The sequence below is a fragment of the Musca domestica genome, unplaced genomic scaffold, assembly GCF_030504385.1.
Source record: "Musca domestica strain aabys unplaced genomic scaffold, Musca_domestica.polishedcontigs.V.1.1 57, whole genome shotgun sequence".
NCBI classification, from domain to species: Eukaryota; Metazoa; Arthropoda; class Insecta; order Diptera; family Muscidae; genus Musca; species Musca domestica.
This window is the reverse complement of record NW_026712358.1, coordinates 1,674,734-1,700,372: the sequence shown is the minus strand read 5'-3', so window position 1 is coordinate 1,700,372 and position 25,639 is coordinate 1,674,734. Positions and strand designations below refer to the sequence as shown.

Below are 25,639 nucleotides of genomic sequence, written 5' to 3'. Positions count from 1 at the left end.
GAGACCAATCCGTTGGACTATTGTGTCTGGAGTATTTTGGAAAGCAACGTTGGCACTAAAAATACCAAAGTGCCGATCACCTCAAGCAAACGCTTCGTCGAGAATGGGACCAAATACCGCAGAGCAACATTCGGGCAGCGTGTGACGGTTTCACTTCAAACAAATCTAAACTTATTCTAGAATTTGATGCTATTTCGGACATTTGTTGCTTTTATTCAACAAAATTTTAAAAAAAATCTAAGAATTGCATTTTTTTATCTCACCCTGTATATGTGAATTCAATGCTGAACTGGATTGGCCATCATTCCATCACAGATTTTAGGTCACTGAACTAGAATGAATCACGTGGCTACGAATGACCTACGCACTTTTAGATGTATGGTTATTTATATATTTATCCTAATATGGGCACTAAGTCCCAACGTTGTCTGGAATGGGGAAATAAATAATCTGTTGTTTAAATTTATTTATTAACACAAATTTTTAGCAACATAATACGTATGTTCCTATGCGTTTCTGGGGTTTGGAGCAGGGCATTTCCTAAGAATAACTTCGTTACAATTATTCCATCTGGAGATATCGAGTACATGCCACAACATTCCTTCTCTTTTCTGAAATTGATCGAATTGATGTTTCGCAGTATTTTTGTCTATGTCAATGATTCATACCTTAATTTTTTATCTGCATGCACTGTATGGTTGAATGAATCATACCGAAGTTCTAAGCTTGTGCACACTTTCTGTGATTGCTGTGCTAAATTCTAATCGGGGTACTTAAGGCCGATAGTGATTTGGAGTTACCATAGTAAACAAGCTACGTGTTAATATTTCATGATTGATATCTTTGTCAGTCCTCTGGGCTGTACTATAATAACGGTAAATATTGGACTGATAAGAAGACCAATACATACGAAAATTGGTAAATTTTTATTGTATATTCACCTACAAAATTATTAATAAATATATATTATGATTTTTTCCCAGCTAAATTGTTTTATTAAACAAAATCGGATTCTCTCTAGGCATTCGTGAAGAAAATTATGCATTTTACTTATCAGCATGAATTGGTTTGCTGGGTTAGTGCCATGCACTGTTGTTTATTATCCAGTGGCCTTAATCATTTCTAACCAATATAAGTCCAACAATGCTATTTTTTTAAATAAAATATATGACCATGTTGTTATTGTTTTTGTTTCGTAAAACCTTCCTTATCACATTCACGCTCGACAGCCAAAAAACCCACAGAATTTTCAACGTAAACTGTTTTAAAGTTGTTTATAACCAGGAAAATGTCGCTCTTAGCCATTCAGTTTATTGAAGTATTCGGTGTTGTAAACACTCGCAATTACAGGAGAAAATGAAATTATTCGCCGTGTTTGCCCTGGTCCTAATGGCCTTGTTGGCTTTTGCTTCGGCCGATTATCGTGTGGCCGGCCTTGACAGCGAAACTGAAGCTGATGGTGAAGTCTGCAAGTGTGCCCGTATTTTGGACCCCGTCTGTGCTACCGATTCTCAAACTTATCCAAATTCTTGTGAATTTTTGTGTGCCCAAAAGAAGTTGGCCCGCAGAGGAAGAAGCATTGGTTTAGCACATGCCGGTAGCTGTTAATGTTGGAAGTTGATAGTTTTCATGAAACGGAACGAATTTAAATTGGTCAGATTGTATTTATCAAATTTTATATTTTTCTAAAAAAAAAAAATAACAAAACCATTCCAAGGTGATTATCTCAAGTGTTTCATTTCCGATATCACGGTGTTTTTACTGAGATTTCTGTCTAACTGTGATATGCTGTTGATAATTATTATAGACTTTTCTAGGAAATTACTGGAAATTCCATTATTGATATAGATGCGTAAAATTAAACGTTTTGCGGTTGCGGAAATTATGCTTGGCAAGCCATATGAGTTACGCATTTATTTCGAAGAAAAGACTATTTCATAGAGTTTTCCTAGTTTTTATTAATAGAAATATGGTCCGTTTTTTATGATTATTCCCAAGTGAACTCGAAAGAATAACACCCATTCGTCATTCGATTTTCTTTCTAGTCCACTCCCAAATCGTCATAGAGAAACAGACCCTTAAATACGGTTTTCTTGAACAGCAAATTTACCTGGGTTCAAAAGTTGTTTTATCATCTGAATTTCTTAAAGAAATTCTAATACCGACAAATGAAACTTGGAATATTAGTTTAGGAAAAAAATACAGATGCATAACAGAGACCTGTTAAAATTAAATACTCTATTATAGAGCAGAGAGATGTATAAAATAATAACACCTGACTCAAAGATAATCTGCTTTCGGGGCCCTAAAATTCACTCGGAAGGTTTTCCTGAAAGCAATTCTCCACCCCCACAGACTTTGTTTTTGATTTGGTTTTCTTGCATACTGCCATTGCCATTTATTTATGGTACCAAACAAAATTTAATGCGTTGCTGGCAAATTTGATTTGAAATAAACAAACTACACAATTCGATCCATAAACTACATTTGTACGCATACGCTTATTTCATTTTAGAATTTGGACAACGACATTCAATTGGTAAACTTTTAATTTTTGTCATTCAATATTGTGTGGATAATTCAATGAGCAAATAATTATAAATTATTTTTATTTGGAATTAGTTCGAATTGGGCGACAATTCAGAACCCAATAAATGTTATTTGTGGTTGTCTATAAGTGCGTGTGTATAATTAAGAGAGCATTTGATTGAATTGAAATTTATTTTGCTATTTCAACTCATATCCTCATGTTGGAAAACATGTTAAAATGGAATTAAATCGTTTCGAACCTAAAGCCTTAAAAATGTTACAATTTGGCGGGTACTAGAGGGAGTGGGGTTAGGGGTAAATCTTTCATCTTGGTTGAGATGAATATGAGAGATTTGATCATAAATTCTATAATAAATTCTCGAAGGAGGCTCCGTTATATGGGAGCTATATCAGATACTGGATCTATACATAACTATTCCAAATATTGGCCCTATATTGAATGTTTTTTTTTTTTAAAGCTAGAATTAGGCATGTTCTCGGCTTACAAGAAAAGAAACCTTAAATTTCAAGTTTAATTTTTTGGAAGTTGTGGCAAAAACCTTCAAAATATCGAAAAACGGAAGGTTCCGTTATATGGGTCTATCGCAATTAAAAGAACAATAAGAATTCATTCAGTTGATAAATGTGCCTACAAACTTCACTGAAACTCAGAAGGAGGTCAATGCCTAAAAGCGGACACAATGTCAACTATTGTGTCAAATTTCAGAGCTGTACATCAAATAATGTGGACCCTATCTTTATCTCAACAAACAGACGGACATCAGTGAAACGATCTAGGATCTTATGGTGACCAAGAAATTCTGTTATTCATCTGGGTATCCATCACCAATTCGATTCTATTTGTGGCAACGAAATTAGATACATTTTAGAAGTCCTAGGTGATAAACATATACTTCTGGGCAGAATGATCTAATGAAATTATATTTCACAATTTTAGGTTTAATCAAATAAAAGGGTAGACAAATTTAAAATATATTCAATTGAATTGTATCAAAATTCGTCGACTTTGAATCAGTAATTGATATTTGCGAAAGCTACTTGCTTTATCCAATGAATAAGTTTCTAAACTACTAGACCAGTCATTTATCTTTTTGTGTATTTATTTATATTACAGATCAGTGAAGAATGGTACTTTATTTTAATAAACATTTACTTCTGGATTAAATGCTCTTACAAAAATATATTTTTTAAATTAAACCAATAAGGAAAGGTCAAAAGTCGGGCCGGGCCGACTATATGATACCATACATCACTATGCGTATTTAGTAAAGTTCCCGTAACAAAAAAGTTTATATTGGGAATTTAATATGTGAATGATATGACTTTAATAAAAATTATATTAAAAACAAATTATTGGGGCAACAGACATATCGAACCAAGTTTCAACAAATGGGAAAACTCGATTGAATATGAAAAAATCGATCCTAACATCGGATAAGATATGTATGGGAGCTATATCCAAATCTGATCCAATCTCGATATAATTTGCCAGGGACGTATGTGATATATGGTAACAAAGATCATTGTTGTGGAGTCAGATGAAACATATATATGTGACCTATAGCCATATTTGAAACGATTATTGTTGTGGAGTCCGTTGAAACATATATATGGGACCTATAGTCATATCTGAACCGATCATTGTTGTGGAGTCGAATGAAACATATATATGGGACCTATAGCCATATCTCAACCGATTTTCACCAAATTTGATGTACTTGCTTCTAGACTGAATTCAGTCGGATGTGCCAAAATTCATGTCATTTGGACTGATATTGGCCATTTGGTGTATGGGAGCTATATTTAAATTCTCACCAATTTCAAAAGGGTTCGTCCTTGGGCCAAACAAATATTGTTTGGAAAATTCCATCTGGATCGTATAATAAATGCGACCTGCATTTTGTTCACGGACGGACTGACATGTATAAATCGACTCAGAGAGTAATTCTATGAAGATCCTCAAAAGTAACTATGGGTCTATCTCGCTTCCTTTTTCATATTAAAAACAAATGTACAAAGACATAATACCCTTACCACCATGTGGTGTAGGGTTAAAAAAATAGGTTTTTGTTAATTTTTCACTAAAAACGAACTTGGATGCACATAACAATGAGAGTCGTAATAACTATTCCTTTTAAATAAAAAATATTCGTAAAAATAAAAATTCATCACCACAATATGAAAACACAATAGATTTGATTACATTTGATTTATTTGTTTACGTAAAAATCACAATTAATATTAATTTTTTTATTGCCAATAATGTTTTTAATTTGGAAAAAATACACTTTCTTTATCCACTGGTCGGTATCTCCTTAGCATGGGCCTGAACGTGCCAAACCCAAACTGCGTCCACTGCGTTCCACTTCACGTTTCGAACACTCGAATTCGCAGCGGTTCGAATAGGTCACCAAATTGGAGCCACAGACAGGGTCATAGTTGCGTGGACATGGGCACAATTCCGCACTGGCAGGTTGTGTGTTGAAGGCGCAGATCGCCAAGACCAAAGCTAAGATAAGATGTAGGAACTTCATTTCGCTTTTGTTCACTCTCTGGGTATCTTCAGCGTTTCGAATATGCGAGCTAACTAACTCATGGAAGAGCCAAACCACAGGCGATTGCTTTCCTTGATAATCGATATCTGTCGTTGTTGAAATAGAACTGCGCCGCCGAGCGTATTGACGTGTCTATCTTATCTTGTGGTGATTTTGAAACTTACTCGTACATATGTATGCGATCATTCATAGAGCGAAGGGGTATTTTGGTTCTGTTGTATCATTTGGATTGGCATTGCGGGGTAGAACCTTGCGTGTGAGGGGTATGGAACATTTCTGGTGGTTGGGCTTAATTACGATTTTTGTTGTTTTTATTGTCTGCATCCCTTTACCCCCGACTAGCATTAGACTTCTACTTCTTTTTCTATATTCTATTAAATCGGGGACTTTTGCTAGGTCTTTATGTATGCATTCACCGCATTTGATTTTAATAAAAGTGTCATTTCCATATTGTTGCCGATAATGTGTGAAAAGTGCCCGCAAAATTCTTTTGAAATGATAATGAAGTCGTGTTATTGTTAGTGACTTTGAATCGGTGGCGAGAGCGATAGTTTGAGTGACTAAGTTGTTGACGAGAATTTTTTTAACATACGGGTATTTGATAAGAAGTTTTGCAGTTGAGTGCATTTCTTGGGGTACATTTTCTGTAGTTTTTAAATGAGTGTTTTGGAGCAGTTTTTTTGTTCTCTTGTTCTACCATAATCTAGAAAAATTTTAACTCAAATTTGTGCAGATATGGTAGGAATAGTGTAGTTAGTGAGATACTCTCATTGAATATGTTCGCATAAAGTTTGTAAACTAGGCAGCTCATTTTAAATGCCTTTCTGAACTTTAAAATTTTTAATAATGTTCATAGCTTTCGTTCATTTTCGAAAAGCTTTAATATGTTAGTGTTTTCATAATCATTCTTTAGTGAATTTTTTTGTACTGCTTGTGGCGACACCAATTAATTCTCAATGAACTTACCATATTGGCGCAATTCTGTAATAAACAGGAAAATGACCAACCAAATGAGAGGTAATGTGATATTTGTATACCCTCCACCATTGTATGGAAGGTATATTAATTTAGTCATTCCGTTTGTAACACATCGAAATATACATTTTAGACCCCACAAAGTGTACAGGTGAGATGAAAAAACTGCAACCAACTTGAGACTGTTGTCATGTCCGACAGCTGTTAAAATTATTCCAGTAACAACTCTTTATATTGTTTGCAAGCGTACAAATGCATTTTGGTGAGAATTTTCTAGAAAAACTGTTATTCGTGATGAAATTTAAGCGTGGTAGTGTGATTTCATTATATTTGGCTGGAAAACCACAAGTCGCTATCGTTAGAGCATTCCAGCATTTAAATGTGAATAAATCTGTTGTGTCTCGTACCATCGCACTGGTAGCGTAGCACGACGTCAAGGAAGTTGCCGGAAGAAAACAGCAACATCAGCTGAAATGGTTCGAAAAGTAAAGAAGTGCCTTGATCGAAACCCGCGTCGAAGTGGCCGAAAAATGGCTCGTGAGCTGAACATATCACAATATTTCATTCGGCCAATATTGAAAAATGAGCTCGGGGTAAAGCCATTGAAATTCCAAAAAGTGCAAGAACTTACGCCGTAACGGAAAGAAAATAGACTCAAAAGAGTTAAAGAGTTGCTTCGCTTGGCCGAAAGTGGTGAACTGCCGAATTTGGTTTTCTCCGATGACAGAACATTCGTTGTCCAGCAGTTTGTAAACAAACAAAATAATCTTGTTTATTTGCCAGAGAGGTCGGCTGAAAATGTGCACCTCTGTTGGCCACCAGAACTCAAGCGCCGGCCATGGTGAATGTGTGGGCCACCATAACAGCCGGTGGTCGCTCTTCGCTCGTATTAAACGACCGTGGCATCAGAATAAATGCCGAATATTATCGTGAAAATATTCTGTATCAAGGTGTGGGGCACGCAAACATCGCACTCAGCACGCGCCACCCATGAATGTTTACAAAATGTGGTTCCTCGCTTTATTTCCAGCGCACAATGGCCACGAAAATCTCCGGATACCAATCCGTGGGACTTTTGTTTCAAGATTAGCACTAAAAATGTCGATCATCTCAAGCAAGCACTTCGCCGGGAATGGGCCAAAATGCCGCAGAGCAACATTCGGGCAGCGTGTGACGGTTTCATTAGCCGTAATTCGTGCCAAAGGTGACCAATTCGAACAAATCTAAACTTATTCTAACATTTGATGCTATTTCCGACATTTTTTGCTTCCATTCAACAATTAAATTTAAAAAAATGTAAAATTTATGGCGTTTGACTTTGTTGCAGTTTTTTATCTCACCCTGTATACATTGATTGTTCGGTTGTTTAACAAAAACTAAGAGAAATTGGACATAAATATTATATACTATTACAATTCCGATTCATTTTCTATGTAATCCCCATAACAACAAAGACATGTCATGGGGCATGTCATATTGCACATTCTCCAAAAACACCACCCTCCCATTGGTCCGCCTCTGCACACTTTGCACCGAATGAATATGACTTCAACACATACTCGTAATGAGCACTTAAATTTCAATTTGACTCAATCGATTTGAAAAGCCTCACTTTTGATTGTTGTCATTCTCTTTAAAGTAGAAGATATGAATATTTGTCTGCCCTAAATGCAAATATTCTCGCTTCGGAATATTTTATGGGAAGAACGTGCGCCTATGTCTGCCAAATAAGCCAATTGTTTTACGACATTGAATTGCTTTTTTGGAAAGCCTGTTAATGACGGCTACACCTGATTATCTTTTCATTGATAGGAAATTAAAATAAAATGCGTTTAATAATGAAGAAAATTTGATACTGTGACTGTTATGGAAAATTCTAGAAAAATATATTATTTTTGCTTACAAATGAAAATTTGATATTTAATTTCCATTTCGTTTGCAAAAAAAAAAAAAACTAATTGATTATGTAAAATTTTGTGGTGAATATATTATGAATCAATTATGAACGTACAATGTATGTAATTGGATACTGAATGACATATGATGTACTTCAACTTAAATTATTAGCTTTTAATTAATTCACATATGTAAATAGGCTGAACAGAGATGGAGAGAGAGAATTGTTTATTTAATAAGCAAGTAAGTAGCGAAGGCAGTTGGTCTCAGTCACTGACTATTGAAAGAATGGGAGTGAAGGAGAGGTGCGAATTATTTTCTTTTCTCTCTAACAACAATTACGCATTGTAAACAATTAAACAAATAAAATATTGTCAATGTTGCGTTTTGTGACCCGATAACAATTTATTGGAAGAAGTATGGAACTTCGACTAAAGTGTTTAGTTAACGTAACAACGCAAGAACATGTCAAAAATTTATTTCAATACTATCAGTGCTTGAGACAAAAAGGTAAATAAGCAAAGGTGATATTTTTGGCCTTTAAACATGCGGTGTAAAAAGTGCAAAACAATAATGGGATAACTAATGCATTTTTAGTTCATTAGCTGGACTGTGACATTTAACATTTAATCCTGCTGGGTTCTTTGTGTTCGTATGCTACGTTTCGGTATAACCACCATATGAAGGTACTGTTCGATAATCGTTATTTTTTTTAAGTTTCTAAGTCATACTACGACTAAAATGACTGTATTTTATTTCTTATTCTTATTGCAAGAAAAAAGTGTAGGTTCACTTTCCGATTTAGCGCCCATTAAACGTTATCGTGTGCTTTTCGGTTTAACCCAAATTTTTTAATGAATTTTAGTTTGACTTACAGTTTTAAACCCCGCTCGAATATTTAGTCTTGATAGTATTTATTGCCATAGATTCTCTTTTCCCCGTGGTGGATGTTATTTAGAGATTGGTCCGGCCGAAAAAAACCGCAACTTTGACAACATTGAATCTGTCTCTGTATCTTTGGCGTTTTGTTTGCTCAAAACAAAAAAATACTCAGAGCAAATAAACAATTTGAATAAAAAACACATAAACTCTAGTTTCGGAAATTCAGTTTCAGTTCAGCGTTATCATTGAACACACGTTTGTCTTCAAGTAGCGAACAACCTTACTTCAGTCTTATTCTGTCATCTCCGTTACGAACTAGTGAAAATGAAATATTTCAGCGTTTTGCTGTTTTTCATCCTAAGCCTGAGTGCCCTGATGAGTCTTACTCAGGCCATTTATTGCCCCTGTGATTTGAAAAACAAGAAGCCTGTCTGTGGTTCGAATGGAATTACTTATGTCAATCGCTGCGAATTCGAGTGCACCCAGCGTGAATACCGAAAGTTGGGACGTGTTCTCAACAGCGTCAAAGATGCTCCATGTTAGATATCGAGTTCTTTGATTGAAATACTTGTCGAATTCAAATCTGTAGTTCATTAAATTAGGCTCTATCAGAGCAAAACAAAATAAATGCAATATTCGATGAAAACTTAAAATGTGTTTTGTTGTTTTGCTAAACTTGATAGCTGAATGACCTTGGCTCGTTATTGTCGTTTATTCTGGGTGTTGAAGTAACATTAAAAAGTAAAGTGAAGATGCGAAAAAATAGAAATACTTATTATTGGCAAAATGATTGTTTAAAATATGAATGACTTAATTTCTGTTCAGTACTCTTTGAAGGTGATCACAACAAAAAACAGTCTGAATGACTCTTTCTGTAAACACAGAAGCTGTTGTGATTCACAGTGTAAACATTTTAAATAGATAATATTTTTTATCAGTTTGTCTTCTTTTCGGGGCATTCTAATTTTTTGTGTAAGAGAAGAGTTAGAAAAAGTGATTGAAGATCGGTATGTGGATGATGAGAATAACATAATTATTGTAAGAAAAATATACAATTTGGGTCCTACCATTTTAAAAACGTTTTATAGAATCTAAGATTCCCCCAGATCTGTAGATTTGCTGTGTGGTGAAGGTGAACAGTTAACAATCATTTAAAATTTATAGCATTTCAATTTGTGACAATTTTTCAGAAAAAATTAATGCATAAAACATGGTAACATCCAACAAAGTAAAAAAAAAAACAGTTAGTTCGGCCGTGTCGAATCTGAATTAATCTAAATTTAAACGTGTCTCACTTTAAACTATAACTACCAGTAAGGCCGTTTGGATAATGCCATTAAACTTTTCAAAAAACCATAAAGTGGGTGAGGCCGTTATATGGGGCATACAAAAACGGGAACCCATAAAGGAAATTTTATATTTGAAGGATTGTCATCTAATAAATCTTCTTAAATATCAAATTTGAAACAATTTCGTGGGTAAATTTGATTAGGATTATCAAAATACCGAATATCGGTCTAATCGTTATATGTGCGTTATAGGAAAACGTGGACCCAAATATTAAATCTTCGGGCACCGGAACTGAAACATACTATACTACTATACTATAAACTACAAATACCAATTTTTAGACAAAGCCGTGAAAAACGTGAAACATGACGAATATTTAGGGACAAAGTTAATATACCCTCCTTTTCAAGGTGGAAGTTATAAATGTGTACCGAAAATGTAAGACTTATTGAAGCTCCCATTCAGCAGTGACCCTCATTTTATATCCATCACCATAGTATGTAGCTCCTCGAAATATTTACTTTAGACACCACAAAGTATTTTTTGATCAGATTTTTATACCATGTCCGTATGACATGTTTTTTAGGCATTTTATTTGAATACTTTGTTGTGTTCAGTTGGAATAATAAAATTAAAAATAAATAAGCAGAAAAATTATCTTTAGAATAGATATAATTTTTGAAGACCTTAATGTATCGAATACTGTCCAATTAAAGTAGAAGTTTAAACACTTTTTTATAAAGCATTCCATATATTTATATCGGGTGGTAGGTTATAGGGAAATAACCACAATACCTTAGTTTCTTTACTTTTGTACCCCACAACACTGTGAGTGAGGGGTATTATAAGTTTGATTGGGCCAAAAATTATGTATTGGTCCCCGACATAGGAAACTATATATGGAACTTCTCATCACGTCGAGCTGAGTCGATCTAGCTATATATGTCCGTCTGTCCGCCTGTCCATGTTAATTTGCAATCACTCAATAGGTCGCCCATATGGCCCGATTCTCACGAAATTGAAAATGGAGGTGGGGTTAGGGTCAGAATAGAAGCCTATTGTTCTTGGAGATGAACCAAATGAATCAAAAACAGAAAAAATTCCTGATTTTGCTATTGCTCTACTGGCCATATTTATAAACCAATCGGAATTTTGAATAGAGTTAGTGTTTAGAGCTGGGCAGAAGCCTACAATTTTGGACGGTCATCGGACAATATTTAGCGGGTAAAATGGACCATAACTTTTATGTGAAAAAATATAACATTTCCACCAAACCGCACAAATACATTATACTAATAGCCAAGATATAGGGTACACTCCAAATAAGATACAATCTATATGTACACGAATTCATTAGTTTTTCTGCTTATAAGTCAAAAATCGCTGGACCGATTTTGACAATTCTCACCAATTCGGAATGGTCGGTTGCTAGAAAAAGATAAAATCTAAGAAAATCGTGCAAAAATATGCCAATAAAAAGTGAACATTTCTTTGTCAAAATTGTTATCGCATCCGATTTTTTCATATTTGGACCTACAATTTTGATTTGTAAATTTTTTAATATTTTCTACGGTTAACAATTAAAAACCAATCCATACAAAATTTTGCATGATGAGAGAGTTAAGGGAAAGTCTAGCATTTTTGAAATTGATTTTTTTGTAAAATTGTTTTGAATCAAAAATGGGTGTGGACCTAAGGAGGTTTTCCCATATATTGTAGTGTTGTAACTCAGTCCGAGGGAACTTTTTCAGAACGTTAAAGTACTAAAAGTCGACCAGAAATCGGCAATAATGCCGCTACATTTTAATCGTCCAAATTTGTCTATTTAAAAAATTTCGCCACATAAGAACATAAACAAAACCCTTAAACGTGGCTGCATTTATTTGTCGATTAAGTGTACAATTTTCTAGGAAAAAGTCAATGGTCAATGGTGTAGATTTTTGCATGTAAAAGAATAAGTCTTGTGTCTACGTATTGCATATTTTCAAAATACCTGACCGGATACCGTTCGATATTGCTCACAATTTCATGTTAACTCTCACAAATATTGGTGGTATATTTTTAATGTTTTTTATAAACGTCCATTCGTCTGGCCTTTACGCAATTACAATCTAATATTAACCAAAGACTTACACCTTTACGTATGGTGACAAAAATATTTCCCAGATATCAAAAATTTCCCACACTTTCAAATCCTATATCATTCGCATGAATGTTCATTCATACGTATATATGTAAGTATAAAAAGTATTGTGTGAATTTTTTGTCTATTGTAAATGTTGACTTTGTTGCCTACATTTTTCAAAGAGAGAATGTCACAAAACGAATGTGTGAAAGCGTTTAGTAAATTCCATTTCCAGTTTTTCAATTTGACAAAATACGTGTAAAGATTCCAAGAATTTATATATTACACATTCTCCTTGCGAGGAACATTCATACACATTGGATTCCGGTTATATCATCGGTATTATGCTTTAATGCCATTCTCCAGGGAATAACTATAAATTCGATTAAAGCTGCCATTCCTCAAGGATGATAAGAGTTTTGCACAGCGAATTCGAACAAGGCATGGGTATTTGCCAGTGCCGTAAGGGGCAGTTGTTTTTTTTTCAACTAAAATGTAAGGACACATATTAAAATGTTCAAATTTAAAATAAAAAAAAAAACGTTTTTAAATTTCGTCTAGTGGCTATTAATCTTATAATAAAAAAGGAAAAACTCGAAAAAGAGTGAAGAATTTTTTAATAAAATATTTATGCAAATGTTATCTGCTATTTTCATAGCCCTTAACGAATTTCGGAATGAAGTCAGCTGTGTTTAAATAAAACAACATTAAAAAAATGTTCAATTCCTGACATCGTCAATTGGAATATATTGTATTCGCAAACATTGTGAAATATATTAAAGAAGATGTGTGTGTGCGTATCATGTGGGTGTTACAGAGGTGTTTCGGTTTACAATTCATTTTAACGACGAAGGTTTTTTTTGTTGTTTTTGAGCAAGTCCCTGTTTATAACAACTCTGTTGCAGTTTTATTATCCGGCAGTGGCATAAAACGCCTTTCTCGCTTAGATGCATTTTCATTATTGAAAACAACCAACCAACAAACAAACCAGCTAACTAACAAACTTCAATGGGATTTTTTTATTTGTGCCTGTGGTTGAAACATCATCAGGACGAGATTGTAACATGACCCACAAGGTCGTACATGAATACGTGGTTATATACAGATACATACGTTTATGTCTATCTATACATGCGCGAGAGAGGAGTTAACTCTGACTTTTACTTTCAACCCAGGACTTTTATTGGTGAATTTTTTTGCTGAGGAGATTTTGTTTTATATCTCTGTTTCACAGAACTGTTGTTAAGGACTCCTTTATTCTGAGTATTTCAGCAACATCAGCAAAACTGCTATTTTATTTCTGTACAGATTAAGGAGTAAAGTTGCTATATGTTGGATGTTGTATGATTTTTATAGCATTGATGGTTATTGTCTATTACGAGGTCTTTCTGATAATTGATGGAAGAGTAATAAAAAAAAGTCACTAAGAGAAATTTCTCCAAAACTATTTTGTAAAAAAATGAGGGATTCACCTCCCCACAATTACGCTCGCCAACAAACTAAAATTATTATTGAATGCAAATCAGAAGCTTTATTAAATCGACAACGACTTGAAGCAAAAAAAAAAATTGCTTCTATAGTCCTTGCCAAATGCTCCTCACCCATCTCATCTCAATTACAATTGTCTAAATGAATCGAAGAAAACGGCGTAAATCTATTCAATTTACAGTTTAATCTTTTGTTGATTGTAAAGCATACTTTTAGGCATGTCATCTACAGTGTAATATGTGCAGTGGAAATAACGTCGAACTGTACTAGTTTTACACATTGGATTTAAGGGTAGTAAACATTAATGGTAAATTTATACTATTGAAGATTAACCCACTTGGTTATTAGATCCAATGGGTTAAACTTGTGTGTTTAGATCAGCACTACTCAACCCGTGTGCTTGCATATGAGTCCAAAAAAGAGATTATTTAAGAGATTCATTTCAATTGTTTTCAAACTTGGATGTTATTTAAATTTATTAATAATGCGAATTATTACAAAAATATATAAATTGAGTTTAAACATTGGATTTTTGCTGATTTAAAAAAAAAAACTAAGAGAAATTGGAGTGGTGAGCGAGGTCTGATTTTTGAGCTTCGCTGGTTTAGATACACCCTTAGGTGGATAACAAACAAAAACAAAGCTAATATGGAGATAATTGAAGTTGAAACAAAAGTTTCAGACAGTCAGCAACGTCTGCAAGGAAAATAATGTATCTTCAAATGTTTTATTATTGTTTGAATACAAAATGTAAAGAACACGCGGAAAACTTTGCGGGCTTGGAGTGTACCGCAGTACTAATGGCAGTACACACCGATACTTCCCGCTAACTTGTAGATTCCGCTCCGGAATTACAATTAATCCTGTCGTATGGAGGGCTAGTTTTGAATGAAAATCTGATTAAATAAATCCGGAAAAAAATAAATCCTGACGACATGGATAAAATCTGTATAAAATTTTGTATAAAAAAATATAAATAATATGAATAATGGGTTAACCTACTTTATGAAAATTTAATAATTTTTTTTGAACAAAAATTTAAGATATAAAACTGTGCCATTTTTATACCCTACACCATACATAGTATGGAGAGTATATTAAGTTCGTCATTCCGTTTGTAAGTCATCAAAATAATAATTTTAGACATATAAAAGTATATTATCTTGATCAGCGCAACATTCTAAGACGATTAAGACCTATGCATCTGGTAGTCTGTTGTAATAACGTTAGAGTCAAAACGAATAAGGATAGGAAGCTAAAGGTTTGCACAGATAAGTCTTTTGTCTGTAGACAACATACACATACAGTACCTCCCTATATTCCGAGCTTTGAAGATTTTAGCTACATTATTCATGGACTATGGCTTATGACAAAAGTTGCCTATGCAGGTCCACGTCTTCGTATAGACCCATGATAGAAGAATACAGGTAGATGCATCATCGATTGGGAACATTGATATGTCAAAATTTTTTAAATGTTTTTCATATATAAGTAGATTTTTATACTTTTTCTTATACGACGTCTTTCGGAGGATATTATAATTTTCCGTTTTAAACAATTTTTAAATAATTTTCATTCAACATTTTCAATTCTAAAATTGGTTTGACAGTTCATTGTCCAGCAGCTGTGTCGATGCGTCTACCTATATTCTTTTACCAGGTATAGACCCCAATATACCGGATATATTCTGCAGTTTTAAGATTTTAACAGAATTTTCAACAGATTTTTTTCTGAAAATTTCAAAATTTGATACAAATGGTGTAGGGTATTCAATGTTCTGCCCGGCCGAATCTACTACTTTTTTACTTGTTTAACATAATTATTGGATGAATAAGAAGAAAATTAAAATTTGCTGCACAAAAATGATTTGGAATTCGTACTAATAATAATAATAATAATAATTCGTACTTTAAATAACGAAAGAGCTGAAAGTACGGAACATTGTACCTTTGAGATTGACCGATCGAAAAAGGAGAGACTTTGTCCTTTTTTTGAGACTTTGTACTTCAACAAAAATCAACCATAACCCTTGGGTCTTCCGAACCGTACCGAATATTTAAATAGCGCTAAGTACTGTACTACCAAAAGTCAATGAATGTGATGAAGTCCGAGTTTTGGTGGAAGTTATATAAAGTAGCGGATTCCAAATATGACGTGCTAAAAAAAGTTATAAATAAGTCACCATTGTTGTGAGACGTTTGGAATTATTTTTTATACGAAGAAAAATAAATGAAATGCTAAATCTATGGAATATGGAATGCCACTGTGTCTAAATGAAATAAAAAGTCCAAAAAAGGATACGCAACACATTTTTTTTTGAGAACGCAATAAATAAGTCAACAACAATAGTGAATTCCAGCATATAAATTTGACCAGTTTTATTTCGAATTTAATTGTTATTGATGAATTAATTAATTTTTAAATAATTAGTCATCCCATTTTTTTTGTAAATAACTGTAGGATCTAAATTAAAATGGATATAAAACAATTGAAATACATATATATATAATGGGAAACAAATTGGTTAAAGGACGTCACATATTCGCATGCAAAACTATTTTGAAGAAAATGATTAATTGGATTTTATGACATCGTTAGTCGATATGATGAAATAGAGACATTTACCCTTTGGCTGATATTAACATAGGCTGAATCGTTTACACACCACAGAATGTTTTCAATTGAACAAAACAGTCACATTGAATTGCAGCTAACATTTGGTTCAGCCTGTCGATGAGTCCGCTCCCTTAATCTGAAATTTGTTTTTATATTTGGCCACATGACAAACACGCCACACTTTGTTGAATGGGCGAGCAACGAAAAATTCTCTGAGTAGTTTGTAGCGTGTTTGGGAAAGTGTTGTCAGTCGCACAATCTCACACATCGTCACATACAATTAAAGCGATTATTTAAACTAATATTGGAGATAGCAGATCTGTTTTTTTTTAATGAAAATCTCAACGAAATAATTGTGCAAAAAAAGTGTGGAAAATCAATGGAATAATTAGTGAAAAACTCAGCGAAATGAGGTGCCTTTTTAATATTTAAGCATCAATGCAAATTGCAATAGGCTTCAGTTGTGACCCGTGAATATGCCGAAGCGAAACATAAAGCGTACAAGAAAAGAGAATAGAAAGAAAACAGAATCGTTCAGTTGTAGAGAATCGTGCGGACATTCGGTGGAAATGTTTTCATTTAAATATTTCTCTTTTTTGTTCGTCGCCTTAGTAGCTCTTCAAACAATGGCGGCGTTAGCATCAGCAGAGAGCAGTGAAGAAGCAAGCAATGCTGTTGGGGACATCGACAATGAATGGTGGAAAACGGCAGTGTTCTATCAAATCTATCCAAGATCGTTTATGGACAGCAACGACGATGGCATCGGTGACCTGAGAGGTATTGTGTGTTCGACGATCTGTTACATTTGAAGGCTAATATCTGTGTGTTTGTGTTTTTAAAGGTGTTTTGTCGAAATTAAGCTATCTAGCGGAAACAGGTATAACTGCCACCTGGCTGAGTCCCATTTTCCAATCACCAATGATTGATTTTGGCTATGACATCTCCGACTTTAAAGATATACACGAGGAGTATGGCACAATGGAAGATTTTGAGGAATTGATTTCTGAAGCGAATCGTTTGAATATTAAAATAATTTTGGATTTTGTACCCAACCATTCGTCGGACCAGTGCGAATGGTTCATTAAATCTGCAGCTAGAGAGGAAGGTTATGAGGATTTTTACGTTTGGGCAGATGGCCATATAAACGAGGATGGCGAAATGGAACCACCAAATAATTGGGTAAATACAAGACAGTTTTATAAATATATTGGAGTCATACATGTTCTGAAATGGCAAATTTTTAGCAATCGGTATTTTATGGTTCAGCATGGACTTGGCATCCTGAACGGGGCCAATATTATTATCACCAGTTTACGGCCGAACAGCCGGATTTAAATTATCGCAACAGTAAAGTGGTCGAAGCTATGGACGACGTTATCACTTTCTGGCTGGACAAGGGTGTCAGTGGATTTCGCGTTGATGCGGTCAATCACCTATTTGAGGATCCGGAATTAAAAGATGAACCGCTGAGCGGTAAAATACAAGATAGATCTTCACATCTTTATACTGAACACATCTATACTAAAGATTTGGTAAGGTTTGCAAATTTGACCATTACTGTTCATCCAATTGAATGCAAGAATATCATTTAAGCCCGAGGTGTATGACATGTTGTATCACTGGCGTAACCTGCTGGACGAGTACACTGAAAAGCATGGAGGTCCTGCCCGCATAATGATGACAGAAGCCTATGCCGATCTTAAATTTTTAATGGATTATTACGAGAATGCGGATGGTTCCAAAGGTCCTCATTTCCCGTTTAATTTCTTCTTGCTTACCGACATTTCTCAAACATCGGATGCCAGAGATTATGTTTTCAATATCCAAAAGTGGTTGACATATATGCCCCGGAACCATGTTGCCAATTGGGTGATGAGTAATCATGATAATCCACGCATAGCTTCAAGACTGGGAGTTGACAGTGTTGATGCCATGAATATGCTGTTAATGACTCTCCCGGGCGTGGCTGTGACATACAATGTGAGTATTTATGGAAAACTTGTGATGAGGTGGATTTAATGTTCATTTGCAGGGCGATGAAATCGGAATGCAAGATTTTCGTGATATAAGCTGGGAAGATACGGTTGATCCACCAGCACGCAACGTTGGTCCGGATAAATATAAGGAAGTCTCCAGGGACCCAGTACGTACTCCTTTCCAATGGAGCGGCGAGAAAAATGCAGGTTAGTTAGAGGGAAATAGATTTTGGATTTTGTTTTTAATTATCAATTTCGTTATCAGGTTTCTCCAATGCCGATAAGACATGGCTACCTGTCCATCCCAACTATGAGGAACTTAATTTGGAAATTCAAAAATCTTTGGAGAAAAGTCATTATAGTGTTTACAAGGATCTCATCGAGTTGAGAAAAATGCCAGTAATGGAACAAGGACGAACGGCATTAGAGGTTATTTCTCGAAACGTATTTACTGTAACAAGGTAATTATTAGGTTTCTCTAAAGTATAGACAAATCTAATTGAAGATACAAAAACGTGAACAATGTGTTTGGAAATGTTGCGAAATATTTACTGAGAAACCTGTAGTGCTATTCCTGCACTCGTTAACGACAAATTTGACAAAAAACAAACATCGATAACAAATTTTTCTATTTACTTTTAATTTTGAAATTAAAGAAATCTGCCGGTAAATTAGCGACGTAAATGAAATATTCGCTAAATTCTTTAAATGGAAATAATGTTATATTCTTTAATTTTACTGTTACGATAAAATTTGCGCTTGAAAAAAGTAAGTAATTTTTGTCGATCAAGACGAAAATTAGAGTTTCAAATTGTTATTTTGTAGTAAATGATCTGAACACACATACTTATACCAAATTCCATAATACTTTACTGTTTAGATCAAGTTATTGAAGCTTCAAAAATTTAGTATTCTTTATGATAAAATCTTCTATTTTCCAAAACACTCCTTTGTCTTTTAACACTTAAAATATTTATATTTTTATTTTATAAAAAATATTATTTATAATAATGTTAATTAATTTTCTAGATCCCTCAAGGGCCACTCATCGATTTTAACAATTATCAACACCAGTGACGAAGAACAAATGGTGAATTTACTTGAGGTTCTGGATGAAGACATTAAACAGTTGACTGTTCTTGTATCCGGCGTTAATTCCATTTATGACAAAGGGTAAATATGGCTACCTAAATAAATTAAAAAACAAACACACATATATCCTCACATCAATCAATTTGATCATTCACTCGAAAATATTATCTCTTCTCCTTCTTGCCTCATTTTGCTTTTATTCTTTGTACGCTTGCAGGACTGAAATACCCCAAGAAGACTTTGAACACTTCATACTGACGCCACAGGAAGCTCTTGTTTGCATGATTGCATAATCACCAGTCCATATTCCCGTTTCCGTCTACAATTTCCTCCTTCTGACCGACCCAGCAGCGAATAAGAGAAACCTCGATAAACACCGGCCAAAAATTAACGGGGCGGGGAGGCTGGCGTATTTACACATAACGTTAATTCATAATAAACAAAAAGAAGAAGAAAAAAGAAAAGAAAATATTAAGCTCAGACAGTATACTTTCTGCTAGTTTTTCTTCATCGCTAATTACTTATGAATGTGGCCAAGCAGTGAGCGGGGTTCATGTCTGGCAAATGTGGGCATTATCTGACAGCGGTAATAATAGAATAATGCTCTTAAGGGAATTTCCCCGGGGATTCTTTATTGAATATTAAAAAGTGTGCAAATGCAAGGGATTACAAACACGCAAACGGCCATCGTCAACGAAATGGAATGGTAATTAAAACGTTTCTCTATAAAATAATAATCATATCTAAAAAAAAAAATAAGTCATCAACTTAACCGGGCGGCACAGTTGAATACCGTGCATGTGGCAACATGTGGATGCTCTCCTGCCATCTTATTCGCTTCAGCTCATAAAATATTCAGAATTTCCTACGGTAGGCCACTAATTAGTTGTACTGGCGAAACTGACCTCTGCTGGCCAAAATTGTGGCCCAGTGGCTTTTGTGGTTGCTTGACCACATTGTAATTAACTAAATATTGAAGTTGTGGTCATTTTAATGGAATGCCGGCAAGGTAGAAGGTTTGTCGCATCAAAGGAATATTTTCATACATTTATTTAATTAGCTGAATTCATTTGAATTGTCCAGCCGGCGGACAAAAAAAAAAACGAATTTATTGTGTTTTTATGAAAGCTATAAAGTTGATTGATTTGAAATTGTTTTCAAAGAATGTCAATTTCACGGCAAAAAAAGGAATAATCAAATGAATGTAACTCCTATTGTGAAATAATGAAAAAATTGAGTTTCTTAATTGGTGGTGGGGGAAGAGTGTTTTTATTTGTAAAAATGCGATTATTGAAATATTTACGTCTTCCACAAAATCGCTATTTATGCATTTGTCATCCTTCTTGAAAATATTTATATTTTGTGCGGAGCCAAAGTCGAATTGATGATAAATGCCCGGAATTCCACAAAAGCGTTATATCGTTCTTTGCTTTTCTTTTAAATCGTTTTTTTTGCATATGATAACACTAGCATATATTTCCCCATTCTTTACGTGAGATATGGCAGGTAACTATGGCATTGGTATTTGTTCAAGTAAATTTCTTTTCATAAGTATTTTAAGGAGTGGAGCGCTATATGTTTTTTTCATATTAGAGTAGGGTAGGTGTTTACACGGTATGTTTTAAACAACTCGTCCTAAAACAAAAAACTTGTGTTAAGGACTATGTTTTTATACGTGATTATGTCCCCTTTCATTGTGTCTGAGAAAAAAATCCCCGATTTTGAAGCTGCTCTATATGTCGCAATTATAGATCAATCGACGGAATTTAGCACGGGAATATAGTTTGGGCTAGGCAGAAGCCTACCAATTTGGGTGTTCGTCGGATAATATTTAGCGGGTAAAATAGACCATTTAAATTTTATGAAAAAAAATACGAAAATGTCCACTTATAAGTCAAGAGCCCCTGGACGAATTTTCACTATTTTCACCAAATTGCAATGGCCTTTTGCCAGAAGGGAAAATCGCAAAAATATGCCAATACACCCTACAACACTGTGTGTTTGAGGGTATTATATTCAGGCCGCAACTATCGTTTGATCCTCACGAAATTTTGCATGGAGGTAGGGTAACTCTCTCCTCATGAAAAATTCTGTGTCGTTTAGTTTTTAATTGTGACCTGTAGAGAGAAAGAAAAAATAAATTTTTGGTCCATTTGAACGCCTTCAAAACAATAAGCTCTGACCCTAACCCTACCTCCATGCAAAATTTCGTGAGGACAGGGCAGTAGTCAAGCATTTTGGATGACTATTGGGTTATATTTGACTGGTAATATTGACCATATCTTATATGTGTGAATACCAATCAGACGTCATAGAAGGGTAAATATATTTTCCCTATATCAAAAACAAAAGGTAACATTCGTGCAGAACTGTATGGAATTTTTGAGCCTAAGGGGCTTCCAAAACATTATAGCGTTATAGGGTAGTAGTGCATGGTCGGCCCGCACTACTACCTTTGTTTGCTTGTTTTAAATATCATTATTGAAGCCATCGGCTACTCTAATGCGAAAATCAATGAAATTGTACTCTTGGATTTTAGTAACCTTGATTTATATCCACACACCTATAACCTCCATTATAGAAAACAGGGTATATTAAATTTATCATTCCCTTTTGAAACACCTCGAACAAGCAGTGATCAGCATACAATTTGATGTTGATTTAATGACATCCGCCTGTCTGCAGAAATCGAGATACAGTCCATTTTATTTAAAGTAGAGCTTTGACATTAGGCATAATAGTTTAAATTCTGTCCTTGGTGATTGGGATATCGGTCAACATTTCCATATAGCCTCCATAAAACAATGCCTCCGGATATTCGGCATTTTCACGATTTAAGAAAAATTTTCTAATGAATTTTTTTTAAATTCCGTTTGTAATGCGACATACCTCTAGTGGCAGAACATATCTATATAGCACTCATGAAAGGCACCTCCAGGTTTTCATTATAGGATTTTAGCTACATTGTCAACGATAGATGTTTTAATTTAGTTTCCTCGTAATAGACGCTGTAGCTGTATGTAGGTAAACCCTTTTGGTATAGCGTCAAGAAGGTGCTCTTAATGGATCTCTTTCGAAAATGCCACTTTGCTTAAATAAGAAATAATGCATGACTTTGATCTATTATCTCATGAAACGGTCAATATTTCATGCAGCAAGAAATTATAATATTCAAGGTATGAAAAATAACAATATATTGGGAACAGTTTTGGCCTGAAAGCCGGAGGTAAAAATCTTAACTGTCACTGGTCTGAGGGCGAATATATTTCACGGCAAATAATAAAACTATAAAGCTATTGTTATTTAAATATGTATAACAATAATATTTCAAGATATCGAACTACTCGTCTTACTTCTGGGTTTGTCATTTAGAGAGAAGTCTATATAACATTTGGCACATTTACACAATTATTTGTGAAATTAAAATTCATTCTTGTATAAAAAAGTAATTGAAATTTGATTCTAAATGCGTGTACGACTACAGACGTGTCCACTTGCTAAGCCATCGACGCCAAAATCTGCCCCGGACACGTCCTTGATAATTGGCCCCCTCCATTTGGAGAAGGAAGTTATGTTTTTGACAATTGTCAATATTTAATTATACGCATCGTTTTGTTCAGTTGATGGAATAAATGGAGCAGACAGCTGCTGGAATTAATTTTCTATGATTTTAAGTTTTTTGTTCAAAGTTTCATAGCTCGGCTTCAATAGAAGTTTAATTTGTTTGTGACATAAACAGATACCAAAGACGATTCGTTATTAATACAGCTAAGCTAAATTCATCGGAAAAGAGATCGAATATCAAATTAACATTTCCCGAACGAAAACAATTAACATTAAAATTTCATAGGCATTTATCGCAAGTTTGCTATGACGAATGAGTGACATCCGCATTCATTAGCCGCCACCACTACCATACGCCACCCTGACAAATGTTTTCCTAATTCGAGATAGGAAATACGGCATTATTAATACATTATCTTGAATTATCCAAACTACAACAAAAACAACGAAAACTCCAAATGGACAGGTCTCTCGTTGCCAGCAACACAACTGTGGCCAATAGCGATGCGACGACATCAAAGCTCCTGACAAATAAAGTCATCAGCCTGACCATAGCAGCCCACCAAGGCATTGTCTGTCAAATACCAAAAGCCATGTCAGCGTAAGTATTTTGACTTTTCACTTTGCAGTTTTGAAATGTTAAAAGTTTTTTTTTTGTTTTTGACTTTTGCGTCCTTTTGCAGAGAGCGCCGAGCCATGGTGCGAACCATTGTGAAGTTGGCTAATGTAATTTTGGTCGGGCTTTTATTCTACAAATTATGGAATAACAAATGGACAAAACTGAATTTCAACAAAGAAGCAATATTTTGAGGAGGGAGAGGTCAAAGTGTGAATCAACAGCAACTAATGAAAATATAATTAACTCGACTGTTCTGTTCTTTAAAGAAATTTAAAATGTAAATAGGTTTTAGTGGATGAAAGTTAACCAAGTCAGAGATCAGTGGACTTGTTGTGAATTGGTTTTATGCAAATTATTTGTAACTGCCTAATTAAAAAAATCTCAATATAAATAATCATGGAAATTCTCCGTAATTATCAGATTTCTTAGTTAAAAAGGAGAATGGTATTCAGTTATTTAAACAGCACCGGCACAGGTTCAAAAGCTTTGCCCGATTTGAGCATTTCTATTCCTTTTACCAACTCACCCACTGGATACTTCTTGTTATTGTTGCGGCTCGTGTTGATTCAATTCCAACTAAAAGATATTCCAGCATCTGGAATTATTCCCTGGCACACATTTTAATCCAGCCACAAGACAGCATGGCGACTGACTCGAATTAGTGTCGAGTATTTGTGCCCCCTCGTAAAAGTTTTCCATTTCCTTACAGGTGGTTGTTTTTCCAGCCTAAGATTTTGTTTGTTGTTAGAGATAATAAAAACCCAATTATAAATGAGAAAGAAAAACATCTCCAAGAATTTCCTTTCTTCGGAATCCGAAGGATGAGATGGAATCAAATGAACACCTCGGCGAAGCTGTGTTTATAATCCGCACAAGTTGCTTTGTAATCTTTTGAGTTTCTATTGAATCTCATTTAGACGTTTTGAGAGCCACCTCCACTGCCGGGGAAAATATTCAGTGGCGTTCTCAGATTGTCGGGTGGCTATGACGATAATGTGTTTTCGTATTTCATTCCTTGAAGTGCCTGGGAAATAACTATGAAGTACTCGTGGATGTATGACTAGGCAAAGGTAGTTGTAGTTGTCTGTACAGCGGCAACATTTTGATAGCAGGCATTATCGCTCCGAACAAATCAAGGGAAACAGAAATTGACTCGGTCTAAAATTGCATGAAAACTTAACGAGAAAATATTTCCGATGAATGACTTGTGAAAACATCAGTCGCAGCAGCAGTAACAACAACAGCTACAGCAACTCCCATGCAAGTCTGGAAAACATCCTCATTTGTGATGTGATGCCAATTCGCCCCACATCCATGACCGCCCACACTGGCTGATGTGAACGGATACAATTTTGTTACAGTCCCTTGAAAATACAAGTGGAAAGTGGAAAATGCGCATTCATCAATGTTCGATGTTATTGTGCTGTTGCCATTTCCGTAGATCCATAATGGAAATGTTTGCCATCTACCATTGGCTTTGTTTCGGCTGCCATCTACCACTCCAATCCCGTTTGCCTCGGGGTTTGTTATAATGGCAAGAATCCATTTAAAATCAGTTTAATATTCATTCCCACTCGAGTGGCAATATTAGAAATATTTGTGTGTTGGATTAAGAGATTGGTTTCTGTGGTTGCGAACACAAGCACGGACCATTAAACCAGAATTAGAAATTGTCACTGCCGAGGAATGTTCAATATAATTTTATTATTTTGGTTTTCTTTGGCTAAAAAGCGTCTTCAATTTGACACAGCATTGGGGATTGTTGTTCGAAAATTCGATATAAAAAATAAATTGAAAAAAAGTGTTTTAATGGAAATCTTGGAATTGGGGTTGAAAATTTTTCTAAGTCACCAAATTTACAAATAGCGTCAAATTCGGCAGTATAGAATTATGTATGCCATTTATAAGCTAAGAAAATTACAATGTAATCAAATCGAAAGTCATCGAGATTCCGAAAAATTTGAGAATAGCGCCGTATTTTCGATGTGGGTATTTGTAAACGTATGCAGGT

The 25,639-nt window shown here is 34.7% G+C and overlaps 4 protein-coding genes across 10 annotated transcripts in view; 2 read left to right on the top strand and 2 right to left on the bottom strand.

Annotated features, from left to right (window-relative positions):
- The window catches only part of LOC131805502 (dual specificity calcium/calmodulin-dependent 3',5'-cyclic nucleotide phosphodiesterase 1-like), a 126,060-nt gene that overhangs the window by 39,397 nt on the left and 61,024 nt on the right, over positions 1-25,639 (bottom strand). The window lies entirely within an intron of this gene.
- Positions 1,291-1,721, top strand: LOC101891902 (serine protease inhibitor Kazal-type 1). Its single transcript, XM_005191923.4, has one exon. The coding sequence runs from the start codon at positions 1,357-1,359 to the stop codon at positions 1,606-1,608; it is 252 nt and encodes an 83-aa protein (XP_005191980.1). The 5' UTR covers positions 1,291-1,356; the 3' UTR covers positions 1,609-1,721.
- LOC101896857 (serine protease inhibitor Kazal-type 2) lies at positions 4,745-5,456 on the bottom strand. Its single transcript, XM_005175329.4, has one exon. The coding sequence runs from the start codon at positions 5,082-5,084 to the stop codon at positions 4,866-4,868; it is 219 nt and encodes a 72-aa protein (XP_005175386.1). The 5' UTR covers positions 5,085-5,456; the 3' UTR covers positions 4,745-4,865.
- Positions 5,853-24,010, top strand: LOC101898971 (maltase 2). Of its 4 annotated transcripts, none has more exons than XM_059128713.1 (10): positions 5,853-6,122; positions 16,993-17,154; positions 17,219-17,556; positions 17,622-17,909; positions 17,971-18,357; positions 18,410-18,560; positions 18,619-18,814; positions 19,383-19,526; positions 23,476-23,610; positions 23,693-24,010. In XM_059128713.1, the coding sequence occupies exons 1-10, from the start codon at positions 6,062-6,064 to the stop codon at positions 23,817-23,819; spliced, it is 1,989 nt and encodes a 662-aa protein (XP_058984696.1). In that variant the 5' UTR covers positions 5,853-6,061; the 3' UTR covers positions 23,820-24,010. The 4 variants fall into 4 exon arrangements, with proteins under 4 accessions (XP_058984696.1, XP_058984695.1, XP_058984694.1 ...); XM_059128712.1 differs by having other exon boundaries at positions 6,089-6,122; positions 16,990-17,154; XM_059128711.1 differs by lacking the exon at positions 5,853-6,122 and having other exon boundaries at positions 16,394-17,154; positions 23,693-24,008.

What these genes read in the sequence shown, in the direction of transcription:
- LOC101896857 (XM_005175329.4), bottom strand. Translation starts at nt 5,084, where the DNA reads ATGAAGTTCCTACATCTTATCTTAGCTTTGGTCTTGGCGATCTGCGCC.
- LOC101891902 (XM_005191923.4), top strand. Translation starts at nt 1,357, where the DNA reads ATGAAATTATTCGCCGTGTTTGCCCTGGTCCTAATGGCCTTGTTGGCT.
- LOC101898971 (XM_059128711.1), top strand. Translation starts at nt 16,854, where the DNA reads ATGCCGAAGCGAAACATAAAGCGTACAAGAAAAGAGAATAGAAAGAAA. An exon ending in GCGTGGCTGTGACATACAAT is followed by an intron (nt 18,358 to 18,409) that starts GTGAGTATTTAT and finishes GTTCATTTGCAG; the next exon opens with GGCGATGAAATCGGAATGCA. An exon ending in GAGCGGCGAGAAAAATGCAG is followed by an intron (nt 18,561 to 18,618) that starts GTTAGTTAGAGG and finishes TTTCGTTATCAG; the next exon opens with GTTTCTCCAATGCCGATAAG.